The sequence below is a fragment of the Lissotriton helveticus genome, chromosome 8, assembly GCF_964261635.1.
Source record: "Lissotriton helveticus chromosome 8, aLisHel1.1, whole genome shotgun sequence".
NCBI lineage: Eukaryota > Metazoa > Chordata > Amphibia > Caudata > Salamandridae > Lissotriton > Lissotriton helveticus.
The window spans coordinates 1,014,094,050-1,014,116,437 of NC_136069.1; the positions used below are offsets into that span (position 1 = coordinate 1,014,094,050).

The 22,388-nt window shown below is 43.6% G+C and overlaps 1 protein-coding gene and 1 pseudogene across 1 annotated transcript in view; both read right to left on the minus strand.

Annotated features, from left to right (window-relative positions):
* MBTPS2 (membrane bound transcription factor peptidase, site 2) overlaps nt 1-18,813 on the minus strand; it is a 387,799-nt gene extending 368,986 nt beyond the window's left edge. Inside the window, exons 1-2 of the mRNA XM_078657847.1 lie at nt 18,591-18,813; nt 12,292-12,440 (exon numbers count right to left, since the gene is read on the minus strand). Coding sequence (XP_078513973.1) covers nt 12,292-12,440; nt 18,591-18,665 — 224 coding nt within the window. The 5' untranslated portion in view covers nt 18,666-18,813. The remainder of the gene's footprint in view (nt 1-12,291; nt 12,441-18,590) is intronic.
* LOC144773200 (uncharacterized) lies at nt 8,460-11,519 on the minus strand (annotated as a pseudogene).
* Nucleotides 18,814-22,388: the final 3,575 nt, after the last annotated feature.

Here is a 22,388-nt window from a genome sequence, read left to right on the forward strand (position 1 = left end):
ACACCCCAGGGAGTGGAGGTATTGACTAATGATGATGATGCAGATTTCAAAGTTGCAAACTCAAGAATATGTGTGGAGCTGTACCCTACTTTGACAGTAGACGAGCTTCCCTGGGATTTGAGAGAGACAGTGGCATCAGAGGTATGGGATTTCACTGGGGAAGAGATTGGATTGGTCAAAGGGGTGGACCCAGTGAAAATTGTAGTGAAACCGCATGTTGAGTTCCCAAGAACACCCCAGTATAAATTGACTCCAGAAACGATTGCAGGCATAAAACCCGTGATCGAGTCCATGATTAAACAGGGAATACTGAAAGAAATCGTGGGTAGTCCATGTAACTCCCCGATTATGGGTCTGCAGAAACCAAATGGGAAATTCCGGATAGTGCAGGACCTTCGAAAGATTAATAACATAGTCGTTTCATGTTGTCCAGTGGTACCGAATCCATCAGTGATACTGTTTCAGATTCCATTCCAAGCTGAGTGGTTCACTGTGATAGATCTTTGTCAGGCTTTCTTTTCGATCCCTTTGGACGAAGATAGCCATTTTCTTTTCGCATTTAAGCTGGAAAATCGCGTTCTAACATGGTGTCGTATCCCTCAGGGGTATACAGAGAGTCCATCGATCTTTAACCAGCTTCTGAAGAAAAATCTTGAAAGTCTAGTGCTGCCCCAGAAGTCAGTTCTGGTCCAGTACATAGACGACCTCCTTGTGGCGTCAGACACAGAAGAAGCTTGCAGGGAAGACTCCATTGCTTTGTTAAATCACCTAGCTGCCAATGGGCATAAGGTATCCCCGGGAAAATTGCAGTACTGCCTGACCGAAGTGCAGTACTTGGGACACAGAATTGAGAAAGGCAAACGAAAAGTGTCACCAGATAGGATAGAGGCGATCATGAAAATGAATGCGCCTCAGACCCAGAGAGAGGTCAGGATGTTCCTAGGGATGGTGGGTTATTGCCGACAGTGGATCGTGAACTTTTCACTGAAAGCAAAACCTTTGCAAAAACTGACGCACAAGGAGGTGAGTGATCCGGTACCATGGGACAAAGACTGTTTGATGGCATTCTTACAGCTGAGAGAGGACCTGTGTCGTGCTCCGGCATTGGGAATGCCTGATTACAATAAACAATTCTTTCTTTACTGTTGTGAGAGAGAAGGTTGTGCGTTGTCTGTGTTGGTCCAAATCCATGGGAATGCCCGTAGACCAGTTGCGTATTTCTCAGCTACTTTAGACCCAGTAGCCGCAGCGTTGCCCGGATGTCTCAAATCCGTTGCTGCAACGGGTGTCAGCATTGAGAGATGTGAAAATATCGTCATGGGGCACCCGTTAGAGGTGTGCGTGCCACATTCTGTTGAACTGTTGATGACCAGGACCAAAACACAGCATCTGACCAATAGCAGGCTCACGCGCTATGAGCAAGTTATTCTTGCTGCAGAGAACGTGACCCTCAAGAGATGCTCTGTTTTGAACCCTGCTACCTTAATGCCACTTCCAAATGATATTGATGATGATGATGAATATACAGACCATGACTGTCTCGATGTGACTGAACTATGCACCAAACCCAGACCCGACATCGTAGATGAGCCACTGACCGACCCAGACGAAGTTTTCTTTGTCGATGGCTCATGTGTAAGAGACGAAGTTGGGCAGTTGAGAGCAGCTTATGCTGTTTGTACAATTGAAGGAGTTGTGGAAGCAGGGTGCCTGGAAGGAGTAAACTCCGCTCAGGTAGCCGAGATTATTGCCCTAACACGTGCTTGCTTAGCAGGCAATCAAATTCGAGTCACCATCTACACCGACAGCCAATACGGGTTTGGGGTGGTTCATGATTACGGGCAGTTATGGTCTCAAAGAGGGTTCATGACTTCTTCAGGCTCTCCCATTCGCAATGGAGAGTTTGTGCGCTTGTTGTTAGAAGCATTGCAATGTCCAGCAAGTATCGCAGTTGTAAAGTGCATCGCACATACCAAAAATGAGGACTTTGTTTCGAAAGGCAATAGATATGCTGATGAAGTTGCGCGGTATTGCGCAGAACAAGGTTACTCTTTCACAGAGGTGGATGTGGGTGGAATAAATGTAAGAACTGAATTAGCCATGATACTGGAAACTGTTGATACTTGGGATGAATTGTCAACCATGCAAGAAAATGCTCCTGATTCAGAAAAGGAAACATGGGTAAAGGCAGGATGTGTAATGGGTGAGACTCATTTTTGGGTCTCAGCAGACGGCAGAGCAGTGTTGCCCAATGAGATGGTGAGTCCAATGGCTAGACTCATACATGGTCCCGTACACTTAGGGAGAGATGCTATGCTGAGAGTGTTTAGACAGACTTGGTACAATCCTAAGTTTAGAATAGCAGCAGAAGCAGTGGGCCAGCGTTGTGTGACCTGCCAGCAGCTGAATGTAGGGAAAAGAACACCAGTTGCACTAAGTCACATAGGAAGGTCTGGAGGTCCATTCAACAGAATGCAGATAGATTTCATTGAAATGCCAAGATGCAACCGCCTCCGCTATGTCCTGGTGGTTGTTTGTGTGTTCTCCAGATGGGTTGAGGCATACCCTACACGTAGGTGCGACACCCTCACAGTGGCTAAGTTACTGCTTAGAGAACTTATCCCTCGTTTCGGGGTGCCGGCCTTTTTGGAATCAGATAGGGGAACACATTTTAACAGCGAGCTTGTGAAGATGATTTGTGTTGCACTGAATATAGACCAAAAGCTCCATTGCAGTTACCGACCAGAAGCCTCAGGAATTGTGGAACAAATTAATGGCACGATCAAGTCCAGAATAGCGAAAGTTTGCTCCTCAACGACCCTGAGTTGGCCTGATGCCCTGCCATTAGTCCTTATGAGCCTTCGTAGTACCCCAGACAGAAGAACAGGGTTGTCACCACATGAGGTGTTAATGGGGAGAGCAATGAGACTGCCATCTATTCCAGCTACTGCACTGTTAAATATCACAGATGATATGATCCTGGACTATTGTAAGGGGCTGTCTGACGCCATGCGTTCTGTGTCCCTTCAGGTGCAGGCTGCAGAGGTTCCAGCGTGCCAGGGCCCTTGCCATGACCTGTATCCTGGGGACTGGGTCCTGGTGAAGAAACATGTGAGAAGAAGCTGCTTGGATATTCGTTGGCGTGGGCCCTACCAGGTCATCCTGATCACAAGTACAGCTGTAAAGGTGGGAGGCCTGCCCACCTGGATACACGCGTCGCATACGAAAAGGGTTCCAGCACCTCTGGAAACAGCTCCTCTCTCGGATGGACGTCCAGCTGAGGACCAAGAAGCCATAGAGGGGGCTAGCCAAGCTGTAGAGGTGCCAGTGGAAGCAGGGAACGAGTCTGACCAAGCTGAGGACGGTCAGTACAACAGCGAAACAGAAGACGCTACAGAAGGAGAAGACAGCTGGGGGTACGAGTCTGACCCTGACAGGTCTGAAAGAGAGCGAGAACAGACCAGAAGGAGAAGGAGTAGAAGGGCACGTGGAGAAGCAAATTGGCCGCAAAGAAGAAGTTCTAGCCTGAGGTCAACTCCAGAAGCAACCCTTCCTCCGATATCAGAAGACTCAGACCCAGAAGAAGGTGCTCAGGGCGCTGAGGCACCGAACCGAAGGAGGTCAAGAAGAGTGCGTGTGCCTAACAGAAGATACTCCACACCTGAGTGGACATATCTGGCGACAAATGTCTGTGAAACCGGAGACAGGGAGGATCCGAGCGGTGGTGGTGTCCAGTTCTGAGCCCATTATCACCGTGGAAATACAACTGTTGGTACCCGGTGTCGAACAAGAAGGGTCACTAACATTCGTGCTCCCCAGACCTCCCCGCCTCAGCAAGTTAAAACACATGTTTCTTACAGAATTGAAATTCCCCGACTTTGGTACCACGATAACAGCACATGAAGAGCATACTCTTCGCATGGAAATATTGAACTATGCTATTGAAGCTGCAACCACAAATCTAATAGTCGATTGTTAAAGGACTTTGTAAATAAAGCAAGCAGAAGAAAAGAAGATTACCTAGCGCCCAGGAAGCAGAGAATTTTAGGGAACCCCTTGAGTGGATGGAGAAGGGCTAGGGTTGTCTTTTTGAACTGTGAAAGGACTTTTTGCGAAAAAGGCTGTCAGCCTCCAGCTGTGTGGATTCTAAAGACAAAAAAGGATTGAAAGAGACTGTAAAGGAACGAGAGGAAAAGAACTTTTTTTTTTTGCAAAGAGAAAGGGAAAAGCTAGATTGTCTGACGAAATGGAGGCCGGCACCCCGAACCGCAGAGCTAAATGTATAATAGGTACACTAATAGTAGGAGTGATAATATTAATAGCTTTAGTGGTAACAATTTCTTATGTAAAGGGACATGAGGAAGAGGTAAAGGTAACTGATGCGAATTCTGTAGTAACACTTACACCCACTGTTGCAGGTGAGAAAAGGGAAAACACTCAAGAGAAAGCGTTATTGGCTGCAGAAGCCCGCAGGTTACATGTAGACGAGTCCCAAGGAGACTTTAGGTCAAATGCTTATGCTAAACTTTTGTATGAATACGTGGATGCCATGGAGGTTAAGGATTGCTACGTCTGCATGCAGTTGCCTGCGTCTGTAGATGAAGGAATTCGATATCATCACCTCCCTCTGACATATGGCATTACATGTAGCTTATTGCTTAGTATATTTTATGAGAGAGATAGTTTTGAATACTATTTCTCCAATTATGATTCTGTGTTGCCAGAAGTCCCGAATTATAAGCAGATGAATAAATGGGATTACTGGAAGAGTGAAGACAGATTGGCCAAGTTCTTCATTCCTTGGATTACCTTAGATACTTCACATGCCCGTAGAAATAATCTGACATGCAAGGTGTCAGAAGTCGAGAAAAAGTTCATAGGGCAGGTGGATGATCGTTACAGGAGACAAAAGATTTTGAAAAAATCAGGACAAGGGAAATTAGATTGGACCGAGGAAGAGAAGTCACACAAGAGAAAGGGTAGTAGTGGTCCAATAGCTTTAGATAAAGCACAGAGAGGAAAGTTATGTCTTCACCGAGCCAAAACGTATTATGAAAATGTATACGTGGGTGAAGTTGACTGTGAACATGCTTTTAATTTAGAGTACTACACTAAGGATTTCCTGAAGGGAATGCAAGTGATTCCAAATGTGTATTTTGTATGTGGAAGAAATGCTTACGTGAGACTACCTGACAACTGGTATGGATCATGTTACTTGGCAATTGTCTTCCCCAAAATATATCATGCACAAGACTTATTGATCATTGAGGGCCAGACATCATCGAGGGGAAGGAGAGATTTAGGCGATGCAGAAATGGTTGGAGATGTCTTTGGAGCTATGTTCCCTCTTTTGGGAATAATCCTTAATGATGTTAAAATTAGACGACTGGCAACAGTTGTCGACAGGTTGTCTGCCAGCACTGCTCAGTCCTTAATGCTGGTAGAAGGAGAGATGCAATCGATAAGGGCTATGGTTCTTCAAAATCGGCTTGCATTAGATGTCTTATTAGCAAAAGAGGGCGGAGTCTGTAAGGCTTTGAAGGTTCAGGAATGTTGCACTTACATTCCAGACCTTTCAAAACCCCTTGAGAAAGTTATTAAGAACATAACTAATATACACAAAGAGATCGAAGACTTGAGTAGAGAAAATGTCTGGGAAAAGGTGGGCCACGGAATGAGTACAGTTGGAGGGTGGTTTTCCACCTTAGGCAAAAGCTTTATTTGGTATATCCTAAAGCCTATCATCATAATATTGATCTGTGGGATAATATTGTGGGGATTGGTGAGGGTATTCAAATGGTACAGAGCAAGAAGGTCAGAAAGGGCCCAAAGAGAACAGTTGCAGAGATTGGCTGCCATACAAGATAATCAGTACAGGAGCCTGAGAGCTCTGGAAGCGCAGAGAATGCCAGCAATAACTGCAGTTTAAATGTTAGTGATGACCCCGAGAGGTCATCAAAGGGGGGAACTGAGAGAGCGCAAACTGATATAAATATATGAGTACATCATACTTACCTATAGAGAGCATAATTCATGAAGAGAAATGCCATGAGTGCTAATAGTATCTGAAATTATATTCTAAATGTATAGCTAATATAGAGATTTAAGTAGAAGTGGAATTAATACAGAAATGTGTGACATTATATGATTTTATTAGACGTGATTATTTTGAATCTATGTCGTGTAGCTGTTAACATATAAGATGGTCTGGGATAAAACGCAGAACGTGGTAGGCCTCAGGGCCAGAGCTGGAGCTAAAAGGGAAGGTGTTTCTTTTCACGACACAGATTGTTTAACGTTTTTGGTCATTGCATTAATGGGCCATGATTTAGAGAAATGTTTTCTAAATAATAGAATAAGAGATTTAACATGCTTTAATTAAATGAAGAAATTGAATGCTATAATCATAATGTGAAATATTGTAGGCCTGAAATGTTTTAGCATTGATTTACACGTACATGTCTGGGCTGAGAAATGTTGCAAGCCTTTTTTAGAAGTCTATGAGAGTTGGGTTCTTGGCGGCAGATATCTGTCTGCAACAGGAAAGGGGGGATCCAATTATAAGTGAATGAATAGAGGCCTGTTCAGTAGACGGCCCAGACATGGAGGAGGGTTCTGGAATGTTTAAGGGGTATCAGCGGGCCGGAGAAGAGACTGAGAAGCAAGGTCAACTCTAACGTCTGAGGCCCAATACAAAGCATCATGGAAAAAGCCTGAAGTTGCACCACGTGAGAGGCGTTTCGCAAGGGGCGTCTCAAATGTTGTTGACTGTTTTGTATTAGGGACAGCACCCCTGGGTGGAGTTAGAGCAGAGACCTGAGGACCCTTTAGAGAGCGGATGGGTAGGCAGTGAGGGGTCATGACTGGAGAACTTTAGGTTTTCACCAAGAGACTTAGAGTGGGTGACTTCCCTTGGGGTCATTCATTGCTGACACCTTTGTTAGGTTGGGATTTGGTTAAGTAGGGATACCATCTAGAACAGGGTAGGGACGCCTAACCTGTGTTTGTTTTCCTCCAACCTAAATGAAGGAGAGATATGCGTCTATGCTGATAGCTTTGCTATTTTTAGAACTTGTGTTAGTGATTTCTGTTGCTCGTCTGAGGGCTTTTCGAGAGCACATGTATGTAATTGGACCTGTGTATCTCGTGAATCTCATTCTGAGATGCTTGTATTTGCAGCTCATTATATCTTTACAATAAACTTTTGAAACCTAGAAGTTGTCCGTGATCTTTGAGAGTAGAGTCCTTTCTTGGGTGAACTAATTTGCAGATAGGTGTACTGTTTCCTTCCAAGACAGGCAATAAAGGTTCAGTCGACCAGATCGAGGTTTGGATCAATAGATATAAGGTATCGATCAAAATCTCGCCCTTTCAGTTGCGTTGAGGTGGCTATGTCGGTTTTTCGGTGCATGCAGGTCTGTGGGCGCCTGCAGAGGTGTTTTTTGGGCAGATGTACGTAGGCGTCTTTGAATGGTCTGCTTCGCCTGAGGTGCGTGCGCGTATCATTGTGTTTGTTGTGTCCGCACCATAAAACTAAACCAAACGGCTTTCGTGAATGGATCCTAATGACGATAAGCGGCATTGACTCCCTAGCGCCAGTGGCTAGAAATAAAAGTATATTTAAGGTGCTGAGGGTCCCGAGATCATTGGGCCCGGTACCTTTGCACCTGCGCCACTACCTGCCTGGATGGACAACAATCATTGTAGCGCCGAATTATTTTGGGTTATTGCTGCACTACGAGCCTGGAGATATTTCGTTACACTTCTGAGTGGAGCTAGGTTGGACTGCAATGGAAACTAACCCCTCTGCCGAGCAGAGCAGCAGCTCCACCTAGTGGACATACAGCAAGAAACGTGACCAACATCTGCACCCTCTTGGCTTAGGCACATCTCGAAACCATCGGAATCCACTGACTACTTCTTGGTTTAGTGGAACTGGGACTTAGGGCGAAGGATGCGCTTGACTCCAGTTATATGAGGCTTTTTACTTCTAAAACATGGGGAGGCCCAATACCCTTGCTTGCATTAGGCCCACTGCGCCATGCTACTCGACACTGCCAACAGCACCGTGGTAAACTTCTGCCTCACTGGGGCAAGGCGGGCGAAGATTTGTATATAATGAACAACGGCATTGTACCACTATGTTGTAACTGTGTAATCTCTGTGTTCACACGCGTGCATCCCAGAAAACGAAATCCAACACACATTTTAAATAGAAATGTTGAGGTTTTAATTTAATAGATAGATATATAATATATGCCGTTCAAATTCTATCAAACAATTTTGCACATTATCTCAAATACTTTTAAAGAAAGCCATAAAGAAATCCAAAAAGATTTTAACTTCGGTCATTCAATATGAATACAGCAATGTATAAGTGCCCGCGAGCGGCACTGGCAGAGTCCCTGGTCGCTCTAAGAGTCTGTAGTGCTCATCCCTGCAGAGCAGCACCTACTTCACTAGTAGGTGAAGGTTGGTGTCTCGCTGTACCCCGGGTGCGCCTGTGCGTAGGCCTTGTAAGGGTCCACGGGATACATGGATGAGGGCATCATCGTCGAGTAAGCCATGCCTGCTACGGGGTGGGCAGGGGTCGCATACTGAAAGAAGGGGGCATAGTTCGGATGTCCGTAGGGCAGAGCGTTGTAAAAGGGGCCCGCGACGTAGGGGTCCGGCTGCATGTCCTGTAGCTGGCGCTTCAGCTTCATCCGGCGGTTCTGGAACCAGGTCTTGAGCTGTGGGAGGGAAGAGGAGAGCAGTGAGTATCCGGAGCAGAAGAGGTCGGTCCGTCCCCCGCACCCACAGCTAGATACCTCAACGAGGCAGGTCATGCAGCGCTGAAGTGACGCACTAAGGGGCAGATTTACAAGTCCCTTGCGCCACTTTTAACATGGGAAAGTGTCGCAAGGGGCTTGTAAATCATCACTAATGCCAGGCTTACACATGCAAAAGAAAAAAACACACACACAAAACCAGACATGACTGCACAACAACACCCTCGCTATCACCATACGCTACAGCAGAGTTATAACAGCTACAGCGCCTTAAAGTCTTTTTACCAGCTAGGAGCACTACTGTAAGCACTGTCAGACTGCGCTCCCCTCAAGCTCACTTGCTGATGGGTCACTGAAGGGTTTTATGCCCCCTCCCCCTGGATGGGCCGTTGCAGACACCTACCTGCACTTCGGAGAGCAGCAGCTTGGCCGCCAGGCGGCGCCTCTCCTGGGCGCCGAGGTACTTTTGGCGCTTGAATGTTTTCTCCAGGCCGTTGATCTGCTCGCTGCTGAAGGCCGTCCTGATCCAGCGGCTCAGCCTGCTGTCCGCCTCCTTCGAGTCGGCAGAGTCCTGGGGGCGCAGGGGGCTGTCCCCATCATCCGGGCAGACACTGCTGTCCTCCTGGCTGTCACTGTCCTCGGGGTACAAGCTGCGGTCCTCCTCCTCGGGCAGTCCGCCGGGTACAGCCTGTCGCCCTCCTGGCTGGCACAGTCCAATGCACACTGACTGCGGAGCTCTGGATCCCGGCTCCACTCTGAAGGTCGCAGCCTGCTGTCCTGGGCAGTGAGGTACTGGGTTTTTAAGAACCGGCACAGAACCGGTAACCCAGCGGTGTCAGGGTACACCCAGAGACCTCGGGTTCTTCCTGATCCAGACCACAGAAACTCAGAGTCTTCTAGGTGAAGTCAAAGATTGGTTTATTGGCTGCAACCAAGGTAACAAGCGTCCTAGAAGTACAACACGGGGAAGTATATTCTCAGGAGACTGCTGCCTTTTTACAAAGTCAGGCTTCTCTTCTTATACACAATTTTAGGCTTCGGGCAAAACATTCTTGGTTGTAAAGTAAATCGTTAACATATTTCAAATACAAGGAAAAAGCAGAGTCATGATGACATGTCCATATTTCACTTCGTGCTGCCTACAACAAATCACATGGCAAGGTCCAACATTTCATCAGATATCACTGGACCCCCAATAAAAACGGGCACCTCCCCATCATAAAGTAAGTGAAGCAAAAGAGTGGAGACAGATGTGAGCGAGATATGGCAGGTGTGTGCGCGCTGAAATGGTTTTATGGTTTGTTGAGCCTAGATGCTATCTTGCTCGGCCACTGGGAGGGGAACTGACCTAACGAGTTCGGCCTGGGGCAATGGTTCCAACTTGCACAGGTCATGGAAAAGTCGATTAAGGAGTGTGTGTCCTTGTGAGATTGAATTCAACTGGATTAAGGCCTATGTAAAGGGCAACACATAAATGGAAGTCAAGGGTTCAGAACGAAAATTACGATTTCGAGGTGAAATCGTCACTCGAATATGCTGAAAATATATGTACATGATGTACTCGTCATTCTCGGTCTTTTGATACCAAACTCGTCATGTTTCGACGAAGTTTTAATTCTCGAGTCCAGAACGATTACACGGACCCAGATTTTCAGAACCACAGCAGGTGACCCGAGGGGCAGATCCTGCTGTCCTTGTCCTGGGGGGAGACGCAGTCCGAGCGGCCGGCTTCACTCTCGTATCCGGAATCAAGACACGGACAGCGGGAGGGGGCGGGAAAAAAGACGGCGGGAACAAGGAAAGCGAGCGAGAGCAGCCTACCCCAACCTTACCAGCAGCAAAATGGCGGCCTCAAGCTTCCGAAATTTTTCGGATTCGGGGGCGTGTTTTGCTATCCTGAGTGACGGACGTCGTCACGAGCTAAAGAACAGCAAAACTTACGCCCCCGAATCCGAAAGAGACGGGCTTGTTTGGAGTGACTCCCTTCTCTTCCAATGGCTGGCCTCCGTTTAGGAAGCCAGCCAATGGAAGCGAACGGAGCAGAGAGGCGGGTTTAAACTGCCCTACTCCAAAACATAAGATCTCCGGACCGGAAGCTGCGCTTTGCGCAGCTTATAGGTCCCTCGACCTAAAAACACACCAAAATGTAATCAATCAAAATCTGTATTTAAGGATAAATCCATATATTCTTTTAAATTTTATGGTGTCGAGATGACATTAGAAGGCTGTCAAGGTTCATGAACATACAATTTGTTCCAACGGCGCAAGTGATATGGTGAAAAAATGTGCAAAAAAATGAAAAATATTAACAAGACAGATACAGTGCTGTACAAATTGTTGACACTGGTCATTCAAAGGACATCCATCCCTAAGTACATAAAGCTCTGCACAGCTTGGGATTTTAAATTTCCATTTAACGTGGGGCGGAGAGAATAGTGTCAGGATTATCGGAAGCACATCGACGTTTCGACCCAAAGATGTGCGTGATTGAGTAATGGGCAGAGCGGGTCTTCCTCAGGACAAGGTGATACAAGGAACAGCCAGAATTAATGAAAGGATGTCTTCGGGGGTTGGTCCACCGTGGGTTGGACTCAAAGAAAGGTGTTTGATGGGAATAATTCACATCAAAGGGACAGCATAGTTCTGTAGCTCTCCGGCGCTGCTCTGGAACTTTCCAGTTATAGAGCAGCGCCGGAGAGGTGCAGAACTATGCTGTCCCTTTGATGTGAATTATTGAGTCCAACCCATGGTGGGTCAAGCCTTCGAAGACCTCCTTTCAGTAATTCTGGCTGTTCCTTGTATCGTCTTGTCCTGAGGAAGACCCGCCGTGCCCATTACTCAATCATGCACTTCTTTGGGTCGAAACATCGACGTGCTTGCGATAATCCTGACCCTACTTTCTCTGCCCCAGGTGAAATGGAAATTTAAAATCCCAAGCTGTGCGGAGCTTTGTGTACCTAGGGATGGATGTCCTTTGAATGACCAGTGTCAACAATTCGTACTGCACTGTATGTATCTTGTTCACATTTAGCACTTTTTTTGCACCATATCACTTGCGCCGTTGGAACAAACTTTATGTTCATGAACCTTGACAACCTTCTAATGTCATCTCGACACCATAAAATGTAAAAAGATATGGATTTATCCTAAAATACAGATTTTGATTGATTTAATGTTGGGGTGTTTTTTGGTTTGAGTATTGTCTTTGATTGGTTAGTATTCAGTAAACCAAGAATCAATTCTGCACCGACAGTACAATGGCTGAATACACAGAGTAGGTCATCAGTGTGTCATGGGTGGGAAGCACAACATAAGATGTTAAATAAATTTGCTGAACAAAGTGCCAACATGGTTTCTCTTTCACCTGATAGTAGATATAGCAGCTGTGTCTCTGCACTCTGTGATTTCTCATAATCTGAAATTTAAAAGCTACAAAATAGAGTTTTTTTTCATTTGAATAATATTGCTCCTACACAAGGGAATTTTATACATTTTAGAAAGGAAAAAAGCAAAATCATACCATATATAAAGGAATCTGGGTTTCCACCGTCCCCATTTGTACAACAAGCGGTTAAAAATTGTGGTTTGCCACCGGACATGAAAAGGTGAGATGCTCAATCCATGGGACACCAACCAGTCTTCATAAGTGATCTTCAACGAGGTGGTGGACTACAAAAAACACAACAGAATAAAACAGGAAGATGCAATAAATACAAAAATAGCTGGTGCTTCCATAAACAGGCATAGATCATGTTCATATCCTTAAGAAAAGAGAAGGCAGAAACAAAGCATTAGGATACAATGTGACATGCAGGTTAAATATACCCGCAGAGAGCTAGAACATGTAACTTTCCTTGCATGATTTAATGATTTTACCTGTGTGCCTACATCTACTCTGATTTTGCCATTGTAGGTGCAACAGGTGTTTTAGAGTACTCCCCTGCCTAACTGACGGCTTGCATCTACGAGAGAAACAGCCACCAAAAGCAAGCACAAAGTGATAACGGTTTATTTAGGAAGACACAAGTGCTCGCTTAGTAGTGCTGTACACAAATATCAATCTTACTAACTTGCTCCACTTATTCAATCACAGGGCTACCTCACTTACAGCCAACATGGTCATGAGTCTTCAACTACTTTATGTTCCTAAACTTACTGAAGCAGCAGCACCCTGATAACGGCAATATTTACTACGATAGTTGTTGGTGCTCGCCACGTCACATCAATTCTATGAACAATCATAACACTCTATAACTGCAGATTTGGCATTGGCTGATGACTGTTTTTTAACTATATTAATTGTAACTCCAAATTCAAATGAATGGTAATACATTTTTTTTTTAAAGTACACAAAAACTTTGTTTCTGAATATTTTTTTTACGAATGAATAAATGCTTCCATGTAATGGTATGAATAAAACCACCACAAAAACACAAGAGAAGCACACAAGCAGATTTAAAAAATGCTAAAGCTAATTTATCATATATAAGAAGCAGCAATCTAAAACATGTCATTCTGATAAAAGCATGCTTCGGTCAACATCCCAAAATACGAATATATAAATTGAAAGTGCAATTGACATGAAGAGAAGAATGCACATGGCTCGGCTGTGACAAGATGAAAATCTTTTTTTTCATGTGGGACTTCTCTCATCAGGGGGGCATCTAGAAGCTTAAAGAAACCATTGTGAATAATGCACAGCTTTATATAGCGATATAAAACTTGCAATTAAGCTAGTTTCTAAGCACTCTCTATTCTTGCAAGTAATACAAAAAAGGGTAATAGGTTGCAGTTTGATCATGCGTGATAAGAACCCTGGTCTCCTGTATCCAGTGGAAAACGTCGTACCCAACAAAAGTAAATGGCTTTTTTTTTAAATCACAATTTTAGAGAATGAAAATAATTGACAAATACAGAGCTTTGATACGTTAAGAAACAACTCTAGCTGAACTGCTTATTTTAGTTTTCATACACTTACTGAATCAGTAGTCTTAAAATCCAACTATGAACAACTAATCTCAAATCAGAGATGGAAAACAGCTTTAAAGTGTATAACAAGGGTACATTTACCAAAAGTGGAATAAAAGTGCATGCATAGAAGAGTAATCGAGCAAACAAATCTAAGCTGCTTGATTTGAGTCGCCAATTGCTTTCAGGGGAGGGAGAACACAACGACGTTTAGAGTATCAGGGGTGTGGAATTTATTAAAATATCTACTTGTCCATGAGGCAGGTTGCTTCATAAATCTACTTGTCCTGTAACAAAATCCACTTGTCCCTTTCGTGCCATGTTGTGCGGCGACAAATTATGGCAGCAATCTCATTATAAAAGAGCTCTTATATAGCATCTGTGATTATGCCAGGGCTCATACCATAGTAGTGTTTGAATACTAGTAATCCCTTTATGTTGCTACGATTCCGCAGATCTACATACTGGGACTAAAGGAAGTGGTAAACAATAGTTCCAGGGTTGGAATGTCCTTTTGAGTCTGTGCAAACCTACTAACTTGCATGTTATAAGGGTTTTCAACAACTCTTCTCTAATCTTTTCCAATACTGAGAAATGTTGGAAATGTACTCCTGACAATGGCAGACGTAAACCTTCTTCCAGAGTTGGGAAAAAAGAGATTGGAGGGAAAATAAACTTGCAAACACTCAGGTTTTCGCTTGAGCAAATCTACACATGCATATTTGCTCATTCTAAAATGCAGTTCGCAAATATTTTCTAGGAGTACCATTTCTTGCCCTACTGCTGTAAATTCTTGTGATTTCACGAAAGCCTTATAGCTGCCCTTAATGCAAGGACATAAACCAAGGGTGCACTTTTGAAACTTTCTTTAATAATTGGCCCCCCCTAATTTAGTCTGGTGTTAACCATGACCTTTAGTGTTTATTAAAATTCTCTCTCTGTATCGGCTGGCTTCACGTGAGTGACAGCATTCTGCTCTTTCATAAGGAGCTTATCGGCACACCAAGTAGTTTTGTTCAGTGCCAATAACTAATGTGGCAACGTGTGCTTTTTTGAGACCAAAAACAATTTTTGCTTTTGCCAATGTTTGTTATAATGGTGAGGGTCCGGCAGCTCTCACATCAATAAGGTTTTACAAAAACCCATGCCACAACAAGTCACGCATTGCAAAAATGAAAAAGCTGACCACCATTTCAGACCTACTGGCTTTGCCAATGCTTGTTTATTTTTATGTTTCCCAAAATCTTATTGAAACTGGTTACACTGATTTTCTAATATGAATATTTTGGGGAAATACTAGCATGCATCAACACATTTTACTAAATGATGCGGCAAAGAAATGGAACCTGAAATTTTACAGTAGTTTCGAAAAAATGCTTTCCTACTTTCATTTTTAGGGACATTTTATATTGAAAGCAAAGAATCATTAATCTTGCTTTCAAGCTTCTGCAAATATTTACATCTAATCAGAGAGCATTCTGGGAGCAATATGCATAGCCTCATATTGCTAAACTTTGAAACCGTGTGTCCACATTTTTATACTGGAACCACTATCAGTAGTGCAGTCAGAACTTACATTTACTGAGAGCGCTCAGCCTAATAATAAAGGCTCTCAATTAATGAACCATAAATTCAAGTTTGAACAGCATTAACTTATGCACACACATATTAACTTAACTGCAGGCAGTGCCCTTCCCCTGTGCTACAGGGGGTTGTGCCTGCTTGTCCCAAGGACAAAATGCACATTAAAACTTGTTGCCCTTGACCCCAAACAATATGTCCTGGGCGTCGGGCTATAGGAATTCCACATCCCTGAGTATACGGAAGTACAGGCCCTCTAAAGAGAACAAGCAGACAAAAGCACCATACATTTGCCTCTATCTAACAAAAAAGGCAACCAATGCAGTGCCTACATTTTTACTCATGCACTTTTCAAATAAAATGTTCTCATGGTTATTAATGGACCATATAACCATTGGGGAATAAGAATATAAGAGGCAATGCAACCATAACTTATGAAATATTTTAGACTCAAATGGAAGGGATTTTAGATCTGAGGTTGTATTTGTTTTGTTATACTAATTTGCGATTTTTTATGGTTGTGTTGTATTTATCAACTTTTGTTGTCAATATATTAAGCTACAACATGTGCCAGTGTGAGGTCAGTGTGGGACTAAATGTATGCTCTTATTTTCTCTTGTTCACTGGGTGGAATTCTTCACTATGGTGGATCTCCTGGATAGTCACACAACTGTTTACAGTACTGAGGAAGTTGCTCTTAGCAGGGTGATACAGTTTGTTAAAGGAGAGGAGCTTAACTAAGGTAAACTACACGCACAGACTAATTTTGTTAGTACGACAAAATGAATGTGATCGAACATTTTATTATCAGCTTTCATATCTCTCTTTCAATGAAGTAAAAGAAGGACAGCATTCCTTTCAATTGATATCACAATACTGAACCATGAGATTTGAACACAAATATTATCAATACATTACTCCAGCAATGTAACTGCAGAATGTGACTAGAGACCCCTGGGCCTTCCATAGCTCACAAATATTTACCTCAATTACACTTAATAGATTTAAAACATTAGCAGCTCGGACCACCCATTTCAGGAGACATTTAAAAAAGGATGTATAATAATTTAGTGTCCATTTTGAACCAGTTTAATAATCCCATTACTTCCCTTAAAGAAACAGATTCTGCCTGCTGAGAGAGGGAAGGAGAATACCAACCCTGCAGGAGTAGAGTCAGTTAAGGAAAAGCAAGGTGCAGCATGCTCCATGTGTCTTTGGGGCTCCCAAAGGAGGGGAATGAGGAGAGCGATCTGCAGTACTGGTGACCCTGTAGTCTCTCCATGCTGTTTCCCCATGGGAACTGCAAATCTGTGACCATCACTGCAGCGGCACAGCCGGGCTGTGACTCTGCAGCCCGGCTGAATTCTGCCTGTGCATGGCCATGCTTGCTGAAGTTGGGATTGGATGATGTGATTGTTTTGACGTGTGGTTGCTTCTGCCACAACCTTGCAATGGGCCTCTATATGGCTACAACTGCCTACTGTGGTAACTGCCCAGTGTTGTTATCGGCATGTACGTGGCTGCAACTGTTAATTGCTCCCAGCCCATGAAGGGCTACTTCTTCCAAAGTCATGACCAGCCAAAAGATGCTGCACCTGCCTGGTGTCTTCTGGCCTGGTTAGTTTTCCAGTAAGTACCTAACAATTTCAGCATATGCCCATTACTGAGTCCCTGATTTCAGAGACACTCACAGTTGGTTTGTCTGAAACAGTATCAAGCCAGAACTGCCTCCTCAGCGTCTGATGGGTGCACTGTTGTGTGTGGACCTAGTGGAGGGAGCAGGAAGCCTTGAAGTACTGCCAGCTGGCACACAACCTCGCTAGTGAGAGGGTGTGAGGACAATCGATATCTGTGCAGTCAGTCTGTCCAGCAGGACTATCCCATATACTATAACTATATAGACGAAATGTTACATGTAAATGACATTATCAAATGAGCTTTCAGGTCTACTAAAGGGTCTCTAAGGTTGTACTAAGCAGCGTAGTCTTCCACCCGACGGTTCAAAATAAAATTCTCATCAGATTAAACTAACACCAGTGCTGGAAAGTAGTGGAAACCAGCAACCTTTTCTGGGCCCAGGTAAATATGCTGAATTAGTCCTCGTGTCATTTTGAGACACAATGTATCCGCTCCTGCACATTGTCTGAACTCCTTTCAGAGCAGCAACCTGAGGGCGGCAAGTGGGCTTTGTTTTTTACAATTCCAGCTGGGCCTAAAACTAAGGACTGAATTAAAGCGACTGCTAGGCTCAATGAAAGGTGGGTGCTGCTGGGGTCCACGCACAATGGGACAGGCGGACCCAATTTCTTAAAATGGTACATTCCTATCAGATGGCTTCACCCAAGAGACATCAACCTTTTTTTTCTTGGAGTATCACCCGGGCGGGAAGCTATCTAGAACTTATTTCCTAGATGCCAATGCAAAGGAAGGAAACAAAGGCACACAGCTTATAACTTTACTAGGCTCAATGAAAGGTGGGTGCTGCTGGGGTTCACGCCCAATGGGACAGGACCCAATTTCTTAAAATGAAACATTCCTATCAGATGGCTTCACTCAAGAGACATCAACCTTTTTTTTTCTTGGAGTATCACCTGGGCGGGAAGCTATCTGGAACCTATTTCCTAAATGCCAATGCAAAGGAAGGAAACAAAGGCACATAGCTTATAACTTTAAAAATACTTCAGAGAAACTAGGACATGGAGTCTGGTGTTTGACCTTGTTTAACACTCCTCATAAGAAATGTGCATGATCTGTAAGAATGCAAGGTTTATCTGTGTGGATGAATAAATACACTAATAACGATTGCAATAGCACCTGCTAATTTATTTATGGCACAGGAAATGTTACATAACACAATGAGTGGTATACCGTTCAGGAATCACATGCCGTCAATTATTCAACCCTGTGGAATATTTTAAAATACCGCCTCTTTTTAACCAAATTGAAATAAGTAAACTAAAACAGATTTACTATCACATTTGACCTTAATGACAAATTCTCTGAGCAGATTTTTTAGAAACAAATATATATATATTGACTATCTGCCTTTTCTTGTCACGCTGCGCCCCTTTCCTTTCTCACACATTAAACTCCAAAGTATGGGTTCCCAGAGTGCATTTTGTCCAATTCTATCACTGAGCGGCACATAGTTTTAGGGTGCAGTCATGTGGTAAGTGTTTTACGCGTGCCTATTGGCCCCTCCCTCCAACATATTATTACCCTGGAGAGACCAGCTAGCTGCAACCTCATTTTCTCCTCCAAATTCCTTACCTTTAAAAGCGTGTCCGTCAAATAAATGACACACCAAACCCCCAGCACCATCACCGCAAGTGGGATCGGAATCATACCCTACAGGAGCAGCTTTTTTCCCTGGAAAAAAAAGAACAGCAAGCTGGCGGAACCAATTTCTCCGGAACCTCGCCTGTCATAACCCCACTTTACCGCCGGATGGTTTTTCGAAAGGACCGACATTTGCGGCAGCCGGGACGTTTCCGTACTGCGTCACACAAAGAAAAGTCCGGCCTTCTTCGTCTGTAGTTACTAAGTCGGCCATCTTGAAAGTTGACAGAGGTATTTAGGACTCGTAAAAGAGGAGAACCGCTAAAGAATACCTCGACTTGAACCTGATATGTCGCAATATTTGTAGCTGTGTGAATTAAAATGTTATTGTACGTATTTTAGTTATATAAAATATATAAATATTTTTCAATAATTTCTTCTTTCTGACTATGATCTCTTATATGAATTATGTCCTTATATAATGCATGTTTTGATGTTTCTACGGCCTAGCTTCATACTGCATTTCCTATCTTTCTGTTCTTTCCGTGACTCCTCTTCATCGGTGATGAGCTTGTGCGTTTCCCCACCAAGCCGATGAAGAGCAGCGTCTTTGAGTGACAATTTGCAGACAAAGTTAGACCAGGCCGAGTGCCATATTGATGTCAGGCAAATCGGCGACGCGCTCTTTTTAATTGCATTCTCATAGTTGCAAAGGTTTCAGATTGCTACGAGTGACATTTTCATAATTTCTGTGTAATTATGAGTGACATTTAAACGACGGACACTTTTTCGCTAGCAAAATCAAGCAGTAAAGACGAGGGAATCATATAAATGTCAGAAATTACTCTCATTTGAGCATAGCTACTAATGTTTCAGATTGCTTATGTGGGACATTTTTAGTGGATTTACGAAAGACGTTTAACAACTAAATGCATGACAGTTAGAGCTACACTTTCTTGGGGCCTAAATCATGCAATGAAGTCCATGAAAACAGGCACATTTCAAATATCACACTGTTTTGGGCAATAAGAAAGTCGCTCAGTAGCAGGTGCTTTTAAAGCTATAATTTAATTTTTAAATAACCAGCACCCTCCACCCCAACCTCAGCCTCAAATGCGGCTGAACTACAAACATCAAAGGGTTCTGTGACAAAAGCAGCAACCCATTGAGCTATCTACATAGAATACAGTTCATTGCAATACAATATGCTGGTAGACGTTCTTTGCAGTATGCATATAAACTCTCTGCTCTACTTACTAGTGAGTGAAAAAAGCCATGAGACAAAACTGTGACAGCTCTCCAGCAGGGATATTAATCATCTGCCTTAACTCTGACTAAGCACGTCTCACAGTGCTGGGAAAATAAAGGCTGCTGCTTGTAGCACGGATATTAAACCCTTTAACTAAACTAGCAGTTTTGATGATTTATTAGTGCGGACAAAACTGGGAGATGGCCTGCATTTACAGCACAAACAGACAACGCTAATGTGCACATTTCCAAGGTGCTATGCTGTGCTGGAGCCCCCTCCTCTTAATAAATATTTTGAATTTCAGCTGCGGATTATTAAATTAATATCTGAATTACCTGGTGTGGTCTTTTGATAGTCAGAATGATCCACTGAGAGGAGCTGCCTGCGTGTCCCCCAGGATATCATTAGCCTGTCTCTTCTTAAGAGAGTCAGACAGCGAGCTGCCCCAGGTCAAACAGGCTTACTGTAGAAGCCATCCCAGAGTGATTGGATGATCATCCAACTACTCTAGACGTCATTTTCATGTCATCAGACATCATCAAGCTCCTAAAGTCATTAGCAGAGTTTAGAAACTTGAGCCCGATGATTTGAAGAGGACTTGAAAATGAGTATCTGATGACTTCACAAGATGTGATTAACCCTGACGATTTCAGGATGACTTGAAAATGATTATCCAATTGCTTCACAAGGAGTGACTGTTCAGGATGATTTGAGGCTGACACAAGATGAATTGCTACTAGTGGTTTTAGGATTGTTTGAAAATTACTGTCGAATTACTTGACTAGCACTACAGTCTTCTAATTAAAAGACTGGTTCAGGATAATTTTAGGATTATTTGTTGATTGCTTCAGTTAAACATCCAACATTTTAGTTTATTTATTTATTTTTAGAGACATTCAACCCTTTGGAAGATTTCAGAATCTCCTTTTTACTGCATAATGAACACAATTAACACCTGACTGCATTTTCAACTCTACAATGAAACCTACAGTGCACGCATTAGCAGAGACTTCAATGCAAGAAGGCCTGGGTGCTATGCCAATAGCTCTAACACAAACAAATGCGAGACCGGTTGCATTTTCAATGCTTATTGGAAGGTGCATTATAGGCAGTATCAAACTACTTGCTTTGTGCGCTTTCTGGCCTCTGTAATACTCTATGATGAGTCAAAGCTGCCACTAGACAAAAAGCCCATCTTTCTTTAGCCGAAACATTAACCACCTAGTTATCTTGACATTTTTATTGCTGCCTGAAAAATGCTAGGCACGCAAGGAAACAGCAGGTGCTTTTAAAACCGAAAGTTATTTCTGAATATGAACACAGCGCCTCTCCCGAGGCCAACGCCAGGTGCGTCCTCCTAAAGCTGGCCCTCCCTACATTAGCCCTACCCTCCCACCCAGATTTCTAACGCTGCTCTCCAGATTCATCAGGCAGTGCTGCGCTGGCATTACTACCTGGGGACATCATAGTGGTGGTAGTTATGCCTAAGCATGAAATAGTTGAGAATCACTCCAATTTAGAGGCTCCCTGGTCACCGATCTAATGCTTCTCCCACAACGATCAATGCTTAACTTTATGCGCCCAACAATTCCTTTACTGAAGAGACCGGGGACTTCAGAAATATCAGCACACTCGCCACCACAATGATGCACAACTAAGTCAGCAGCCTTCGTATCATCTACTACAGGGAGCGTGTCTGCTGACAATCCGACAGCCATCCTGTGGTAAATTAATTCAATATTACCTCATCTCAGAATTTCTATACTTAATAATCATAATTTCAGTCAAAGCAAAGAGAGGAGTCCGTGGTGCTTGAATACAAAAAAAGGTCCAGTAACTCGAGTTAAGGGGAGAGCTCCAGCACCAAGCGGGTACAGGAGTGGTCTGCAGCTTTATTCACACATCAGAGTATTTATACAGTTTTCAGTCAATAGGCAAAAGAAGAAATGAGAAGTGACAAGAAAAATGGAAGTGACAAGCAGTAATTTCCAACAGATGTGTCAAGGTAGGGGCGTGTCTTGTGTCTCGTGAGAGGGCATGCGATGTGTGGAAATGTGTTCTCTTTCAGTTGAAGGAACTTCCTCATTCGGGGGTTTATCTCTGGCTTAGAGTCAAGAACAGGAACCATCTTGTGTAAAACAGGAACTATCTTGCTGGTTCTGGGAACTGGCTGAACCACAAGAGTCAAAAAGAGGAACTATCTTGTGTAAAACAGAGACCATCTTGCTGGTTCTGGGAATTGGCTGAACCACAAGAGTCAAAAAGAGGAACTATCTTGTGTAAAACAGAGACCATCTGCTCTCTGGCTTGCAGTTAAGAACAGGAACTATTTCTTAAAACAGGAACTATCTGCTGCTGGTTCCCAGAATTGGCAGAAACACAGAAATGTGTGGTCAATGAACGGGGGTGCCAGAGGCAGGGTGTCTTGCTTGTGGGTCTGAAGGCAAAATGGATGTCACACACAAAATGGGTGCTTGTCTGAATGAGAAAAATGGCTGTCAGGCAGAAACAGGGAAATGATGGGGCACAATTGTCAATTT